A 19,273-nucleotide genomic window follows, 5' to 3' on the forward strand; every position below is an offset into this window, starting at 1 on the left:
AGATCTCTCAAATCACTACTCAATCCAAATTCAATCAATATCCTTGTTCATTCTTTAGTAATTTCAACTTTAGATTATTATAACACACTGTACTAGGGCATCACTGAAAAGGAGATCAGGAGATTACAAATCATTCAGAACAGTGCAGTAAAAATCATTTTTAACGCTAAAAAATTCAATCATGTAACACCATTTCTCAGGAAAGCACACTGGCTACCCATTTCACATAGGATCACTTTCAAAAATACTACTTCTTACTTTTAAAGTCCAATCTAATCACATTCCATCCTTTATAGATAGGATATTAATCCCATACGACCCACATAGGATGCTACGCTCCTCCTAACAATATCTCAGTCCGCCAATTGTTTTATGATACAACACATAAAACAATCTGCTCCAACATTGTGAAATACTTTATACCTCTTACCCTGAAACAAGAAAAGAATCTCAATAATTTTAAATCTAATCTTAAAACATTTGTTTTCAGAGATGCTTTTGAGATCTATACTTATTTTTTTGTTCAAAAAAAACTCAGACAACAGGCCTTACATCAAAGACTCCCTTTTACCTTTTGTTTTTTCTTTCCTCCCCTTTCTTTTATTTTAAACAATGTATCCTCCCTATTTGGCCATGTGTATCATGTTGCGTCTGTATTGCAATTGTTTATTCGTTCCCTTTATGTTATATATTTTTTATATATTTTAAACTTTTTAACACTTTGTATTAATTGGAAACCGCTTTGACTATAACAGTGGTATATCAAGATTTAAATAAACTTGAAACTTGATTTGCCTCCACTCTTCTCCTTCCATTTGGCATCTGCCCCTTCTGCTCTTCCATACAGCATCTGTCTCTTCTCTCCCCTCCTACATCCAGCATTTGCCCCCTCTCTCCCCTAATCCAGTTTCTGGCCCCTTTCTTCCTCCCTCCCAGATCCAGCATTTCTTCCTTTTCTTCTCCCCATTCAGCTTCTACCCCTCTCTTCCTATCCAGCGTCGGTCCTCTTTCTTACCCCCCCCCATCTAGTATATGCCCCTTTATTACCCCCCCCATCTAGCATCTGTCCCCTTAGTCCAGTGTATGTACCCTTTCATTCCCCTCTTCCCCACCAACCTGACACCCCCACCACCACTGCTGCTTCTTCTGTTAGTATGGAGAACAGCAGGAGTGGCAGCAAAACAAAGAAAAAAAAAGACCACTGGACCGCACAGTTCCTACTCCGGCTGCTAGTCCCACACAGCTCTGACATCACTTCTTCTTCCGGGGCAGAGCCTGCATGTAGAAGGAACTGAATAACCCCAGTCTTTTTATCTTTGTTTTGCCGCCACAGCAGTGGCGGCAATGTCTCTGGGGAGATGGATTTTTTAGGGTGCTATGGCAGCCAATGGCGCCCGTAGCACCTCCCATTGCAACTCCTATGCACACATTTATACCTTATTTCAAGCAAGTATAATAGAGTGGTACTGTAAAGAATTGGCATCAGTGTGAGTATTTTATAAAACAGACAAGGTACATCTATACTCCTGGGCAGTCATGATTATGTAAACCATGATTCACACACTCAAGTCCCTTATAACATTATTCCAAAATGGAAGAATATCTATAAAAAAAAAGATGTTTCCTTGAGTTAGCAAATTTGGTAGCATAGTTCTTAATTCCTGAGTCTACAACATTAAGGCAAATGCAGTTTTTTTGGAGATTTATATGTATTTAGCAAAAATACAGAGGTTTAAAGTTTCTTATTGGAATAGTTCTGCACTATTTGCTTTGATCACCATTCGTTCTGATCTTCCTGGCAGGAGACTAGACTGGGAGAATTAAACTAGTGACTGTAGATTTAAAAAAAAAAAAAAAGGTAGTGAATTTGGCTTTTAAGGTAAAGAGGGAGATGGTCTATATAAAAATGAAAATGGGAATAAAAGTATAGTATCTTTAACCTGTAGATCTATTGTACTTTTTAAAAGCTCATACTACAGAAAAAAGGCCCCACTGTGAAGCTACAAAGATGAGCAATTTTGTGCCACAAGACTTTGAAAAGGGTTACTGTTTAAGAGACTGACCAAAGGCTTGACAAGAAAATAGATCAAATTATTTATAATTGGGATAACCAAAGAACAGATTATCTTAAAAATGACTGAGAATTGTTTCAAAAGGATATGAAGTGTCATAATATAATATTTATTCTCTGGCAGAACTACTCTTTAGACTTGGTGAAGATGATGGGGTCAAGAACAGTACCCCAAAGAAAAATGTGAAAGAAATATTGGATCGGACATTACAAAAGGTACGCTAATCTGTTATGCATTAAGCCCAAGTAAACTGCATCTAAATTTTACCTTTAAGGGTCATACTATCAAGCCTTATGAATTTGTCTTGAATTCCTTGTGTAATTTAGTTTTATTATAAAAAATCACTATCTGCCAAAATTCTATCAAAAATCAGTGTTTGGGTTTTAAATATTGAGACACTGTGTGAGACCAACTCTGAGAATGACAGTACAAATTAAGAATTTACTGAGAGACAACGTGTGTAATATAAACCAAAAGGGTTCAATTGATTTTAACTGTAAACTTGCAGAGTCCAATATTCAAAAGTAGTTATATGTTCAGTGCCTTGCCAAAATGCATAACTACTTTAAAAAAAAAATCTGATGACATGAAGATAATTGTGCAAATGGGTGCCTGTTTTTAGGCGCCAAGAACAAGCATAAATGACCAGAATACTGGTATATGCACACACGTGCACAGATGCAAGTAAATGCCAATATTCCGGTTAGATGCTATTCTATAAAATGATGCTGAAATGCAAAGGTACATTATTAGAAGGCAGGTATATACATGGGTGAAGTCTGGGTGGAGCATGGGTGGGGCATATCGTTATGCACATATATTATAGAGTACCTACTATAATTTATAAATTATTTTAGCTGTCTTAGTGCAAGAATGTTGAATTTGACCAGCTGCACTTAACTAGAATTCTATAAAGGATGTCTACTTTCCTTTATGGAATAAGTTCCAAGTAGGTGCTGCCTTGGCACCTAAAAATAGGGGCCCCTTTGTAGAATTACTCTCCATATATATGGAGCAAAAGGGGACATAGTTGGGGCATTCTGAGGTGATACTCACAATATATTTTTCATCAGTATACAGTACTGCCCCTATATGAATATCTTGTATGTCTAGCACAACATTCACTGCAAACATGCAGGCTGAGGCATATAAGCTTTATGTAAACATGCCAATATTTGAATAGCAGGATATCTACAGATTCCTGTATATATTCAGTGACACTTGCTATACATGCAGGCCTTTTGAATATACAAATAATTTTAAACGTGTATATTAAATATGCAGATTATTCACTAGTCATAATGTTTAGCCAGAAACTTCCTGATCTCAGAACCAAAAGATTGAAAGCATAAAGATTATGACATCACATGACATAACAGGGCCAATATTGAGACTACGGGAGGGAAGCCAGCTAAGTCCCACATTTGGCACAAAATCCAGATATTCAGTTCTAGGCCCTTTCTGGTGACTGGCATTGAATATCTGGTTATTTTTGACCAGCTCAAATTTAGCTGGCTAAGTCAATTTTAAGTGCTGTCTGGATAAGTTATAGTGGCCAAATATAAACCAGCTATTTGGACGGCCCAATTTGGTTGGTAAACTTAGCCAGTCAGCTTTTAAAATTGGTGGCTATCTCGTGATATACCTGGCTAACCCTCCCTTTTATGAAGCCTTGTTAGGCTTTTTTATCACCAGCCACAGCGGTAAAAACTCTGATGCTTATAGAATTCCTATGACCGTAGGATTTATTTATTTATTTATTTTTACTACTGTGACCAGTGATAAAAAGCCTAATGCAGCTTCAAAAAAGGGGGGAAGGGGAGGTAAGTTTTAGCCACTAAATGCTAATTCTAGTGCAGTGTGTCTAGTGGTCCTAAATGCTAGGGTTTTGCATCTGAACCCATAAGTTGCTTGCAGAATGCTGTCAATCATCGTTTGGAACTCCAACTTTTTCCAAGGGAGCCCCTCAATTTTTTTTCTATATGCAAGATGCTCAGAAGTGTTTCTGCTCTGCAGTTTTATTTTCAGGTATTTTTCTAAGTGTTCGGTCAGAGACTCAGTGCCAGAGGTTCCAACTTGTTGGGACTGATGCCTGGAAGAAGACGTAGATTTGCGTTGCCGAAGTCTGCTGCTAGTAGGATCAGTCCTCAGGGACACCTAGCTAACCAGCCTGCTTTTGTATTTGTTGAGCTCAGGGACGGTCCCCTGTGTAGCTATTCACATCCCTGATTTATCAGTGGAAAAAAAATAATACCTTTTTATTGGACTAACTTAATGTAGTTTATGATTAGTTTTCGAAGGTAACCCCATTGGAGCGTTAGGCTCCTTCCCCTCTTGGGGATTAATAGTAGGTGGCTACGTGGACATCTCCTCCTACATGGCACAGGGTTTTCTGGGTAATCAGGCTCAGTCTGACCTCCATCTGACTGGCTGCCTGAAGAACAAGTTTGTCTGGCAAACTTGTGAGGCAGAGTTCTTCTCCATTTATTCTAGCTGCATTCCTGAGCTAAAGCAGGCAGGCACATGGCACAGTGAGTATGGCTATTATAGTCTGTGGGGTAAATCTTGTTGGGGGTGGGGTCCAAAACTGATATGTAAAGGTTTTTATAGCCAGAGTCAAGGTCCCCCCACCTCAAAAACCCCTTTTCCTGCAATTATTGTACTTCAGAGAAGTCTCCACAGGCCATTTTTTGGTGCAATTTTTCTAACAGTGGCTATCTTGGATTTTAAACTATCTTTTATTCTAAAGCCTCCATCTGCTTCAAAACCCCTCAATTTTACTAGTAATCAACAGGGATGACCCCTCAGGCCTTCCTGCTAGGTTTGTGCTGAATGGCCAGCCAAGGAGCGTCATATCCCATGTGTGACAGAGCGTGTGGAGAGGGACAGGAGCCTTGAGCTCAGCCTCCTCCAAGTCCTCCTGGTCTAGGGATCTGCGGGAGGTAAGTTCCCAAGAGAAGAGACCCTTTCCAGAGTCCTCCAAAGCTACATTGGCCAAGCACAGACTTGCAGTGGCCGCAGAGCCCAGGAGGACAGGCAGCCCATAGCCTTCATTAACCTTAATGTGTGCTTTGGGAGAAGAGTAAAGGGCCCATCCCATAGTATTCCAGTGTCTAAAATAAAAAGCCCCATTCAACCCTATCAAATGCTTTTTCAGCATCAATAGCTAATAGTACTAAAGGGACCTTGTTATGTTTTGCCCACCACATCAAATCCCATATACACACAATACACACAGCAGATATAAATTCTCAAAACTGACACATTTCAATCACTACATTCATTTTTCCTACCTTTGTTGTCTGGTGATTTGATTAATTTCTGGATGGACTTCCTTCTGACTGTGCATCCAACATTTCTTTCACAATCCAGCCCCATCCCCTTTGGGTCCAGGTCTCTCTCTCTCTCTCTCTCTCTCTCTCTCTCCTCTGTTATGATCTTGCATCTCTCTGTTCTTCCTCAGGGTCTCTCCCCCTCTGTCTGCACCTCCCATAGTCCAGCATCTGCCTCCTGTCTTTCCCCTTTGGTCCAGGTCTCTCTCTCTGTCTTTCTTCTGCTTACACCCCCCCAACCCCCTGTCCAGCATTTGTTCTCCTTTCTTCCAGGTCTTTCTCTGTCTCTCTCCTTCCTTCCTCCCTCTCTCCTTGGTTCAGAATCTTTCCACCTCTCTGCAGTCTCTTTCTCTCTCTTCCTTCTAGACATCCCCAAGTCTAACATCTGCCCTCCCCCTTCTTCTGCCTCCCCTTTGTTTCAGGTCTTTCCGTCTCTCTCACTTTCTCTGTATTCCCCTCCCCAGGGCATGGCATCTCTTCATCTTTCTTCAATTTTCTTCAATTCTCCCCAGTCTCCCCATTCGTGGCCCAATTTCTTTCCTTCATTCTCAAACACTCCATCTCCATGTCCTACCTGCATCTCTGAAGTTTCCAAAAACACCCAAAACTTTGCTTCTCCAATGTCCCGCTCCCTCTGCCATGTGTTGCGTCCGCAAAAGTAGTTGTTGAAAAGCTTCCTGTCAGTGTTGTAGCCGCTGGAAAGCTTCCTGTCAGTGGGAGAAGCTGGCGGCGCTGGTGCAGTAGCTGAACTCCCACAGGCAGGAGAGCAGAGTGAGAGCTGTATCAGGCACAGGCCGCAGTGAGAGCCGTTTTTGGCCACATGCAGCCCGCGGACCACTTGTTGTGCAGGGCTATTCTATGGAAACATGAAGAGCCAGAAATCGACCCTCAGGTCAGCATATTGCTCCAAAATAGAGGTCTAAACTCTTCCTGAGATAAGTAGGATGAGAGGCCAAACTACCTAAAGGAAATTGTTTAAAATTCAACAAATATTTATGTTTTTTCTTAAGATGAGTTTCCTGAATTAAACAAACGGTAGTTTCAAGTCAAAGTACCTCTTATAACAAACTTTGTCTCTTAAAGGGAGAGTTGAGGCCTTGAGCATTAATAATAACAATATGTAACTTAGCCATAATCACACATTGCACATGTTGTACACTCACACCTCTCACCAACAGTCACAATTCAATCAAACCAAAATAGAAACCTAAAATTTATGCTCTATAAAAACTCCCACACCATTCCCCACAAAAAACCCTACCCCCCACAAAAACCTCTGATCCCTCTACGCAGAAAACAAAAAGGTCATCAGTGAGAAGAAAGGACCTCCCAACCGGAGGGATAGCAAAGAGGAATATCAGTGTCAACTACAGCATACAGAAATAACATTCTCTGAAGCATAGCATAAAAGAAGAGCTTAGGTCAGAGCAACCAAAGAAAAAGCAAAACTATAAAAGCAAACAGCATAGTTCTATTATAAATTGTCTTTTCGTCTGTAGGCAAACAGCCCAGATAACTCTCTCTGCAAAAGCAGTAGTTGGCAAAACATTGCCGCAATCAACAATTATAAATATTCCACCTGAATCAGTCAAGAAGGCTTCTTTTGGGCAGAATGCAAACGACCTCTTCCCGAGCCAACTCATTGCCATTTAGGAAGAGAGGACACAGGTTCTCTATTTTGAAAGCAGGCTCAGTGGGCCAACCCTGGGACTGTTTTGATATGTCCTTAGAATTCAGGACCACTAGACACTTTACACTAAGAAAAAAAAATTAGGTTCTTACCTCGATAATCATCTTTCTTCTAGGTGTGTTTAGTGGTCCTGAAGCCCCACTCTGTCAGTGGGCTTCGCCTTCCGTCTGTCTTAAGATCGTTCTGAATTTGGAGAATTCTCTGTCTCTCAAATGAACTGAAAAAAGAAAAAGAAAAAAAATGAAAAACACTCAAAAAAGTGTAATTTGGTTTATGTTTCTGCTTTATAACAAGATATGTGAGTAGCTAAAAGCTCTATATAAAATTAGTGCTGGTTGCACAGTCTTTCTATCTGTTTTGATCAGATACTTGAATGTTATAATGTTAATAGATATGTTTTTTTACAGAGCAGAAAAGAATTGTAGTGTCGGGGACTTTCCCCGTTTCCCTCATGTTTAACACTGACTGATACCAAACCCAGCTATCTTTTGTATTCACTGAAAGTGGGTACTTAACACCTTTTGGTTTCAGGCTGCCAATTTTTATGAAGGCAGATGGCCTAGACCAGGTCAGAAAACACATTTTATTTCAAGCAATATTTTATAATGCTAAATTCAGCAAAAATTAATCATATGATGCTTTATTCCCCCGCACTGTCTAAAATCTTATCTAGGTGGTGTGTGAGATATATCACCTTTGCACCAGTCAGGCAAGGGATCAAGTGATCCTCATGTCCATCACCCACCCAGCTATCTTCATGCCTAATGATTGAATCTCCAATCTAAAACAGCCATCCTAACCCTTCTCTGTCACTCACAAATGTGCTGATACTTTCCATGCAAAAACCTAGACCCAAAGTACAGGTTCAGTGCTTGAGTGTTGGTGCCCCTCTTATACTTCAGTGGCTAGGATTACAATATAAACTTCAATATGATATGTCACCAGACAGGCCACCATCTGCTATCCTTGGAAGCTAGCACAGTTTACAACACAACAAAGCCTCCAGCTAAGAATTGTATGAGGCATTGTGGTATATGTATGTCTTTGTAATCTGGCAAGGTGAGGTTCCCACCCAACTCTCTTCCGTTGGATGCATCACATTCATATGTATAGCATTGTAGGGCCTCCCTAGGCATGGGTAATATGGTACAGTACACAGCACCAAATCCAAAAGAAAAGCTGCAGTGATGTACAAGGTTCAGGAACTTTTATTTAGGTAAATAGAATGTTTTTCATAAAATGGTTAATAAAGCACAGTTACTGGAGGAGGAAGTGACGTCATCGCCGCGGATGGGAGCTTAAACTGAAAGCTCCGTTCGGGCCCGGCGATCTAACTGCTTAAGGTTGTGAAAACGGCGCATTTTTCCACTCCCCGAGTGGTGGTGAGGTGTGCGAAGGATCGGGGAACCCCATGGCAACGCGCAAAAAATTACCCGGTGACAAACCCGGCCAGCGCACGATGGAGCAGGCGCTGGGCCGGGCAGCACGTGGTGGTGCGGGCCCGGAGACCAGCAGCGGAGAAGCGGCGCGATTGAGTGGGGCTATCGCTCCGGTCGCTGACATGCTGGTTGAGCCCGTGCAGGTGGATGCCCCGCCGGAACCGCTTACTAAAGCGGACATGCAGCGTTGGATTACTGAGGTGAAATCTGAAATTTCGGCTGTGGCTGTGCAGGTCCGGGAAGCGGTGCAAGAGTTGCGAACTGATTCGGTGGAGGTGGGCACCAGGGTGGAGGTTGTGGAGATGCGGCTGGACAGCTGCGAGGAGAATGTGACCGGGGTGCAAAGATCCTTGGAAACTGCCTCTGCTGATTATCAAATCCTCCTGGACAAAGTTGAGGACCTGGAGAACCGCACCTGGCGTAACAATTTGAGGGTGCGGGGCCTACCGGACTTACCAGAGTATAAAGATGTGCGTGCTACTACTATTAAGCTGATCAGGTGGCTTTTACAAGATGATACCCTGGAGCCGGGACTTGAGCGGGCACATCGAGCTCTGGGACCTCGGGCATCCGATCAACCTAAAGATATTGTACTCTGCCTCCTGAGCTTTACCCTTAAAGAACAGATCTTCCGCAGAGCCCGGGAGATGGGCACAGTTACATGGGAAGGCCATCGGTTGGAGTTCTATCAAGACCTGGCTGCGGGCACGCTTCAGAAACGTCGGGCGTTCAGAGATGTGACCAAAGCATTGCAGCGTAGTAATTTGCACAACCGCTGGACCTACCCTTTTGGGGTGGTGATTACTATTAATGGAGTTCACACAAAAGTTACTACAGTGCGGGAAGCTCGTGGTCTGTTGCAGCAAGCGGGCATTGAGATCCCGGAGGAGGCTGTTCCTGCTGGGGGAGCGGTGTTGAACGGAGTGGCGCCTACCGCCCCCTCCCGATGGCAGCGAGTGGAGAGAGGATCCCAGAGCGGGAGGGGCGGCCGAGGAGGTGGACACCCTCTTCCAGTTACCGCTTCTACATCCAGTGCCCCCCCCTGAGGGCTGACTGACTGTGCTTGTATTGTTCCAGTTTTTTCAATACTTCCCTATCTGCAGGGGGTGTGTGTACGGACCCCTCCTTGGAGCTGGGTACCTGGGTTTGAGTTTTGGAAAGGAACTGTGAGGGGGTTGCCCATGGACTGGTTCTGGGGGAGGGTGGGAAGGGGGAAGTTGGAGAGATGTATTGGTGTTCTGTGGGGGAATGTTGTACTGTGGGGGAGGGGGGAGTGAGAAGTGTGGTGCGGGGGGCTTTGGGGATGGGCGGATTGAATTCTGGGGATTGTTGTGGGAACTGTATTTGACAGTTAGTGTTGTGTTGTGGGGTTTGTGTAAGGGGCCATGGGGATGGATCACTTCCTTGTATACTGGTGAGATATCTGTGGACTCTCACTTTGGGGGAGGGGGGGTGGAGGAGTGGGTTGGGGGGGTAGCGGGAGATGTGGGGACAAGTTGGTAGGGGTTGGGGTTGCATTGCCATTCTTCTCATTGGATTATAGAGGGATTCCGGTTGGTCTCTTATAATATCAGGGGTCTAAATTCCCCCAATAAGAGACGAGCTTTCTATAGGGAGCTGCTTCGCTTGCGGGCTGATGTATGTTTCGTCCAGGAGACACATCTACTCCAGTCCCATGAATCTCTAGTTAGGGATTCTAGGTTTCCTCAGGCCTTTTGGGCTTCCAGGGTAGGCACTTCTAAGAGGGGTGGGGTGGGTATTCTTGTTTCGTAGGGGGATTTGTTGTGAAGTGAAGAGGGTGGTGCGGGATCCTCAGGGTAGATATACAATGTTGGAGGCTTTGATTGAGGGGGTCTTATACTCCCTGGTTAATGTTTATGCTCCCAATGAGGGTCAGGGGGTCTTCTTTCGAGAGTTAGTGCCTATAATTCTCAGGTTTAAGGGGGGTGCCCTGGTTTTGGGTGGGGATTTTAATCTTACAGTAACCCCTCATTTGGATAATTCAGGGCGGGCGGATCAGTATGGGAGGCGGGATCGCAAACTGTTGAGGGAGGCCTTAGCTACTCTGAATGTAGTGGACTGTTGGCGGTGGCTCCATCCATCGGTCAGAGATTATACTTATTTTTCGGTTATCCATTCCTCTTATTCTAGAATTGATTGTTTTTGTGGAGCGGGGACTGCTTCGGAGGGTGGAATCAGCGGGGATTGAGTCCCTAACATGGTCGGATCACGCCCCAGTTTGGTTGCGGTTCCTGGGAGAGGGTGGTGGCTCGGGATGCAAATTCTGGCGTTTTAATGATAGTCTCCTGGATGATCCGGAGGTGGGAGCGCAGATTGAAGGGTGGATACAGGACTATTTAGATGTGAATGTAGAATGTGGCGCTTCGTTGGAAGCGGTTTGGGAGGGGTTAAAGGCTACTCTTAGGGGCAGAGTGATAGCCCTGGCCTCGGCCCGGCAATGTAAACGACGGGAAGAGGCGGCGGCTTTGCTGATTTTGATTGGTCGGATGGAGGGCTTGCACAAGCGTAGCCCTTGGGATGTTGCTTTACGGGAACGCTTCTTTCAAGCACGCCGGGATCTTCAGGCTTTGGACCTGGAGCGCTTACACCACAATTTACAGCTTCTCAAACAGCGTTATTTTGAATTTTCTAATAAAGCTAGCCGACTGGTTGCCCATCGTCTGAAAGTGAGGCAGACGCGCAATCAGATTCTCTCGCTACGTGCAGCCTCTGGTGAGTTGTTGCGGAAAGAGGATGCTATTCGGGCCCGTTTTGTGGAGTATTACTCCCATCTCTATGCACCGGAAACATCTGGGTCCTTACCAGACCTAGACGCTTATTTGGCTTCAGCGGAGTTGCCCCGGATTGCGCCAGATGATGTGGCACGGTTGGACCGTCCTCTCACGTTGGTTGAGGCTCGTGGAGCGCTGCTTTCTATGCCCCTTGGTAAGTCGCCAGGGTTGGATGGTTTTACTGTTCGATATTATAAACGCTTTCAGGATCTTTTGCTGCCTCCTTTGTTGCGTTTTCTTAACTCCTTGCAAGAGAATAGTGCCCTCCCCTACTTTATGAGATTAGCGGGTGTGACGGTGTTGGCCAAGGAGGGGAAGGATCCCCTGCAGTGTGCTTCTTATAGGCCGATCTCGTTGTTGGGGGTTGACACTAAGCTCTTTACGCGGATCTTGGCTGACAGATTGATGAGTTGGATTCCTCGGCTGATCCATCCGGATCAGTCGGGTTTTGTAACGGGTAGACAAGTGGGCGACAATACTCGTCGGGTTTACAATTTGTTTGAAAGGGCAAGGGGGGGAGCGAGGGAAACGGTGTTTCTGTCGGTCGACGCTGAGAAGGCGTTCGATAGGGTCTCCTGGCCTTTCTTGTTCAGGGTTTTGGAATCTGTAGGTTTGGGTCCGCGCATGCGGGATTGGATCCAGACCCTTTATACTTGCCCTATTGGATGTATAAAGGTAAATGGTGGCTACTCGGAGACTTTTTCGCTCGCAAGGGGAACGCGTCAGGGGTGTCCTCTTTCACCTCTTCTCTTCGCTTTGACGATAGAACCCCTGGCGCAGAGGGTGCGGTTGAATCGGGATATCAAGGGGGTTACGGTGCCGGGTGGGGGATTATAAGTTGGCTTTATTTGCGGATGATCTCTTGTTTACGGTGGAGGACCCGGAGGGTTCCCTGCATGCTATCTTACGGGAGTTGGATACTTATGGTAAGGTGTCGGGATTTCGTGTCAATGTGGGAAAATCTGAGCTCCTTAACGTTAACTTGTCTGATGATCGAGTGGCTTACCTCCGAGACCGGTTTTCGTTCCGGTGGGTTCAGCATTCTCTCCGTTACCTCGGGGTTTATTTCGGACCTCCGGGAGTGGATCTCTATGATCTTAATTTCCCCCCGCTCTTTGGACGCATTCGTCAGGATTTGCTTAGTTGGAAAGATCAGTATTTCTCTTGGTTGGGTAGGGTGGCAGTTGTGAAAATGATGATTTTGCCTCGTCTTTTGTTTTTATTTCAAGTACTGCCGCTCTGGGTGGGTAGGAACACGTTGGAGGGAGTCCAACGGCATATCTCTCACTTTATTTGGGCTGGAAGGAGACCTCGGGTGAGTAGGTCGGTCTTATGTATGGGTAGGGGCGACGGCGGGTTGGGGGTTCCCAATGTGGTAAAATACTATCAGGCTGCTCAGCTGCGCGCCCTTTTAGAGTGGCAGACGCAGACGCCGAAACCGTGGGTGGAGATAGAGCAAAGTTTAAGCGGTGGGGTGCCTTTGTTACATTGGCCTTGGTTGCCTGGCAGGGTGCGGCTGGAGGGTGGCTTGTCCTCAGTGGGAACTTCTTTGAGGGTTTGGAATCAGACCCGGGGTAGTTTATTGCTGGGTAGGCGCCATTCCTGGTATACCCCGTTAAGATATAATCCAGATTTTCTACCGGGAAGGGGTGGTGGAGTATTTGCTGATTGGGAAACTAGGGGCTTAGTGTGTGTGGGTCAATTGTGGGATCCGGTTTTGGGCCGTATTCGACCCTTTACAGAGCTCCGGGGCAGGTTTGGCTTTGGGGTCAGAGATTTGTTTCCTTACCTGCAAGTAGTTCATTATATCAGGGCCTCGGGTCTTTTGAGGGATCTGAGGGGGGGTAAAACTCCCTTTGAGCTTTTGCTAGGACCGGTGCTCAGGAGGGGAGCTCTCTCTGATATATATAGATGCCTCAATTGTCGGGGGACCCCACATTCATACATGAGGGCATGGGAGGGTGATTGGGGCTCTGATATATCCTGGGACACCTGGGGGGATATCTGGTCAGAGATTTCTTCGGTGGGTATAGCGGCCTTGTTGATCGAAAATGGATACAAGGTTCTCTTTCGTTGGTATTATACCCCTCAGGTGGTGGCTCGTTGGCAGGGAGGTGCAAGTGCTCTTTGTTGGCGGGGCTGTGGGGAGGAGGGTACCTATTTCCATATGTGGTGGCAGTGTGAGCGGGTGTCTGGATTCTGGATTGGGATTTTTTTCTCGGGTGTCTCGGATCTTGGATATCCCCATTCCGGTGGATTGGCGACATGCCTTGTTGTTCTGGCATCAATTGGATTTAGCTTGGGGTGATTCTATGTTTTGTAAGTTGGCCTTCACTGCTGCTAGATTAGCTATTGCTTCCCTTTGGAACCAGGTGCGCCCTCCCACGTGGGCCATGGTGGAGCACCGCTTGCTTACTTGGCAACTTCTTTACCACTTAACAGCCCTACGCCATGGTAAACTCCATGGCTATGCTCACATTTGGCGCAGATTTCGGGCTTCTGTGGGGATCAGTGGCAGGGGTGGAATGGGGCACTGAGTTGACCATGGGGCTGGACTGGGATGGCGGAGACTAGGGGGAACCTTTATTTATATCCCTATTCCATTTTTTTTGGGGGGGGGTTTCTGGTTTTGGATGATTCTCGACCTAATTGGGTGTTGTAGGAATTGTGTTTTGTCCCTGGGGGGTGGGGGGGGGGGGAATTTGACTGCATTTTGGTGGGTTTTGTAGTTTGTTATTGTTAGATTGGGGGGATTGTATTTGTATTTGTTCTTGATTACACTTTGGGTGTTATTTGGAGTGTGGTTGCTTGCACTTTATTTTCTTGCTGCTGTATTCTATTTGTTTATGTTATGTTTGAGGCGTATCTCAATAAAAGCTATTATTTAAAAAAAAATAAATAAATAAAGCACAGTTACTTACCATATCAGGTGTTATCCAGGGACGTCATCCAAGTGTGAGAATATGCTGCCTGCTTGTCCTTGTGAAAAACATTTTATTTACCTAAATTAAAGTTCCTGAACCTTGTACATCATCACTGCAGGTTTTTTTTTTTTTTTTTAATCTATTGCTCTATTTTCACTGCAGACCTGTTGGATTTTTCTTTGTTTTGACAGTACACAGCACTGCATGCAGTACATTTCAAGCCATGCCCAATAGGCACGCCAATAATACTTGTGCATATGTATGTGATGGTCTGGTAACCCACAAGATATGTAATCCCCCACAGGCATGATAATATATAATATATTATGGATCAGACCCTTCCCCTACCCTTGAGTGGCCTTAGAAGAGCTGGAACACTGTGGTCTTATGGCATGGCTCTTGAGCACGCTGAGTTAGAGCACAGGGGATATTCAAAGGTGGTTATTGCTACTTAGAGCCAAGAAATCATCCACGGTCTCAGCTTATGCTAAGGCCTGGGAGATGTTTCAGCACTGTTGTATTAAAGAACAGGTGGAAATGCTACAAGTTCTGGTCTCAGTGCTGCTAGCTTTTCTCCAAGCAAGACTCCAAGCAAAGGGGCTGGCAGTCAGTTGTCTTAAGGTGCAAGTAGCTGGTATTTCCTGTTTCAGAGCCCGAGGGAATGATGTCTGATTTGCCTCTCAACCAGATTCCTGAAGGGGTCGTTCAGGTTACATCTACCTGTTTGCCAGCCAGGGAACCTTAGCATTGTCCTGTAGGATCTGATCAAGTCTCCGTATAAACCTTTACAGCAGACGTCTTTGATGGATCTCTTGGTGAAGATAGCCTTCTTAGTAGTTATCATGTCAGCGAGAAGGGTCTCGGAGTTGCAGGCACTTTTCTGCAGAGAACTCTTTCTTAAATTTCAGACGCAGGAAGTGCGCCTGCTGGCATTCATTTCCAAAGGGTCGGAGAAAAAAGACAAAGTTCTCCAGCTGTTTGATGTACGGAGAGTATTGCTGCAGTATTTCGAGGTCACTAACGAATTTCGTCTCTCCAATCAATTATTCATGTTCACCAGTAAGTCTAAATTGGGCAAGGTGTCATCTAAGGTTACTATCTCCAGATGGATGTGCAGGGCTATTGAGTCGGCTTACATTCTCTTCAGGAAGCAGCCACTGATAGCTTTGCAAGTGCATTCGACCATAAGCATGGCTTCTTCATGGGCAGAGTCCCAGGTGGTCCTGCCGGAGATCTGTAGGGCAGCTACCTGGCCCACTCTTTATACATTTTCAAAGTTCTACAGAATGGCTGTAGCAGCGAGATCAGATGCAGCCTTTGGGTCATCAGTATTGAAGGCAGGCTCCTCAATTCCGCCCTAGGCTCCAGAGACTACTTTGGTGTGTTCCACTTGTCCAGAATGACACACCTATTACACTAGAAAGAAAGATTAGGTTATTACCTTGATAATCTTCTTTCTTGTAAATAGGTGTGTCATTCTGGATCCCCACCCAGGTTTTATGACTCACCTGCTTATGGAATACTGTCTCAATCAAAAATGAGTTTCTAGCCTGAAATATTTCTAGCCAGGCAGTTATAAGGAATATAAGTACTTAAGTAATTGTTAAAAAAAGTCACACATTGGGGACCATATGAGTACTATAAATGTTCAACTTATGGTTGTTTTACACTGTGGTTTTATTGGTTCACATTATTCATAAATTGTGTTTAGTATATTTCTTGCAGAGCAGAACAGACTTAGGGAGCATTCCCATACCTCTTCTCCTTATATTCTGTCATAAGGGCTATCACCTGCTTTGGAACAAACTGAAGGGGAGCAGTATGCTGCATTGAGGAAGGAGGCGGAGTTGAAAACTGTGATTGATACCTTCTGCATAGTGTGTGGGTTTGGATTCACTACACACTTGTCCAGAATGATACACCTATTTACAAAAAAGAAGATTATTGAGATAAGAACCTAATCTATCTTTCTTGTTTTCATTTCATTGTTTCTTAAGTAACATAGTTTTGGCCAATTATAGCACCAAATAATTCTCCAAATAGAAGTCTTAAAACAGAAGGTAATGATTTATACTGTAGTTATATGCTTAACACAGAAGTTTTAGGAATCTTTTTCTGTAAAGATCAGCTAACATCTCAGTTAACATTTTAATTGTTACAGGGTGATTATTTCTAGTTACCATATAAGCTTTTGTAATTTTACAAGATACTGACATGTACTGCTTATGGCAACTTGTTCAAATTAAATCTCCCAATGTGACCAAAACATGTCAATATAACTACTGAACTTGTATTTCAGTTTTTCTACAAATGGACTTGAAGGAGAAATGCAGTAATTTACTTTAGATAAGATTGTATATATTTCAAACAAATGCCATATGGTCATGTAATGAATGCTTTATCTCGTTATTACTGAATGACAAACACTGTGCTAAAATAATAGCACATAGAACAAGCGATGCTCACATTCATTTATCTTATACTGGAGTGATTAATTGAAATTATTTGAACACTAGTCAAGAATGTCACATAATTTATACTCAGTCATCATCTTTAGAACACAGTTATAATTTTGATTGCCAGAAATGAGGCTTTTTTCTTCAGATACAACGTGCTAAATGGCTACCTTAGGGTATAATCCCAGAAGGCTTTGTATTTTTATCATTATGACTGACAGCATCCTTTAACAACAAAATCCAGCTGCATGTAAAATATTGATAACTAAAAAGAACGCTCCAACATGTAATGCCAGCAGCTCAGCTTTTTGCATATAGAGCATAATTTTATAACTGCTAATGTATGTTAAATGCATGCATATTCTTCCATTTTGAAATTTAACCCAGGAAAACTGAGGGCCATCTTTAAAAAAAAAATGAAGTGTTTAAACCTATTTTTAACATTTTGAAGTAATACTATTTTGTGACCTTCAGAGATGCAACAGGAAAAGCACAAATGGCCTGAAGACCAAAATGCTCTTTATTCAAATGACCCGACACGGCCCATGTTTCGGCAAAAAGCCTATTTCAGAGGCCTTAAAACAATGTGTCCCTTTAATATCTCCAGTGTGTTAAAGACAGCAAAGTCTCATGAAATGAATATCACTATTTTTGAAATGCACAAGTATACTCACATGTAACAATTCTTAACACGCTGAAATTCTGATGGTCAAGAAACAAAAAGAAAGGGATATCTGAAACAGGAAGTCGCGTCAGAAGGGGCAGGCCGGTTAAGAAGAAAAGTCTTGGTGCAGGCCATAGGCAGCCTTTCTATATGGCTGCTACTGATCTGCAGGGTCAAAGACTGAATTTAATGGTAGGCATTGGGTGGGTGGTGGAGAGGAGACGTGTTGGGGGGAGGGGGCATATGGAGATGATGCCAGACCGGGCGGGCAGGGAGGGTCTGAGGCCGCAAAGTTGAGGTGTGTACCGGGACATAATTTAGTCCCCATCCTCTCCTGTTCCCTTTCCATCCATCCCCTCCCGTCCCCGTAGTAATAAAGAATTTTTTTGTGTCCCCATCCCCATACATCCTTACTCTCTGGAAACTCAGAACCATTAAATCATACTTCGATAAGTCAACATTCAGAATCCTAGTGCAATCCCTCATACTGAGTCAGCTTGACTACTGCAACATCGCCTATCTAGCAATCTCACAAAAGAATATGAGACGTCTCCAAATAATGCAAAATGCTGCGGTCAGACTTATCTTCGGGCTGAAGAAATTCGACCACGTGACACCCTACTATCGGCAGCTGCACTGGCTACCAACGGCAGCCCGAGTAAGGTTTAAATTTGCCTGCCTCTGCTTCAAAGTACTATACGGCCTGACCCCCAAGTACATAACGGATCTTTTCGCATTTTCTAATAACAAACTCAAGAGAAACACACACCCAAAACTCATTTCCCCTCCACTTAGAGGCTGCAAAATGAAAAAACACCACGAACACCTTCTCTCTCACCAAGCAGTCCTATGGGGCAAAGTCCTAGACCAACTGCTTTCGCCCACTACATACGGGGAATTCAGGAAACGCCTAAAAACATACCTGTTCCAGAAATACCTAAACAATTGACCCGCTCTCCCTCTCCCTCCCCCCTCCCTATTCCACCTGAACTTACAGCACTGTTATAAATATAATCTGTTATCTTCATCTTATCGTAACTTTACGTTGCTATTTATCCCCAACAGGTCCTGTCGGACATTACCTACTAAAATGTACATATTACATTTTCGCTCAGCAAATTGTATTTCTATACTATTGCCTCCTGATCTCTGTATTTCCTCTGAATATCTACTTATTGTATTTCGCTGAATGTCCAGCACTCTTGATTGTAAACCGCCTAGAAGTCGCAAGATTGTGGCGGTATAGAAGAATAAAGTTATTATTATTATTATACATACCTCTATTAGGCACGTCTGTGCCATTATATAATACTAGCATAAAGGCTTGGTGCACCAAAACTTTGGCATGTCAATGGCTGGTGTAAATTTACATGCCTAAATTTGCCATGAAACATGTGGAACTGAGTGACATGTCCATGGCCCACTCATGCTCCACCCACATTTACACTCCCTTGCAAGTACACTCTAAGCAAATTTGGCACATACTTTATAGAATAGTTCCTAGCACTTACATACATAAATACCAACTACTGGGATCAATGACGCATGTACGTGCTAGTATTCTATAACATAAGTACATATTTGACTCATAATAGGCTATGCCCTCTAAATGTTTTTTAGGTCTTTTTAAAACAGTTGTGCCATAACTACTTACATAAATAGTGGCATTTCATGTATATGGTACTATATATACATGTAAATACTACCTTTACAATGCTGCTGTTTACATATAGATGCCACAGAGAGAACAGATTATAAAGGGGGGGGGTGTTTTGGACATGGTTTGGTAACATATTTGAAAATATGTTCTCATCAGCATTATACTTGTTCCAAAGCAGACATTAAGGGCCAGATTCCGTAAATGGCACCAGATATTTCCTTGCCAGAATTGCATTCTATAAAAG

At 43.8% G+C, this 19,273-nt stretch overlaps 1 protein-coding gene across 5 annotated transcripts in view; it reads left to right on the forward strand.

Annotated features, from left to right (window-relative positions):
• Nucleotides 1–19,273, forward strand: part of CNTLN (centlein) — a 557,312-nt gene that overhangs the window by 292,693 nt on the left and 245,346 nt on the right. For all 5 annotated transcript variants that reach the window (XM_033920529.1, XM_033920556.1, XM_033920539.1 and 2 more), the window contains one exon: nucleotides 2,196–2,287. In XM_033920529.1, the coding sequence (XP_033776420.1) occupies nucleotides 2,196–2,287 (92 nt within the window). The remainder of the gene's footprint in view (nucleotides 1–2,195; nucleotides 2,288–19,273) is intronic.

Source organism: Geotrypetes seraphini, chromosome 1 (genome assembly GCF_902459505.1).
Source record: "Geotrypetes seraphini chromosome 1, aGeoSer1.1, whole genome shotgun sequence".
Lineage (NCBI taxonomy): Eukaryota > Metazoa > Chordata > Amphibia > Gymnophiona > Dermophiidae > Geotrypetes > Geotrypetes seraphini.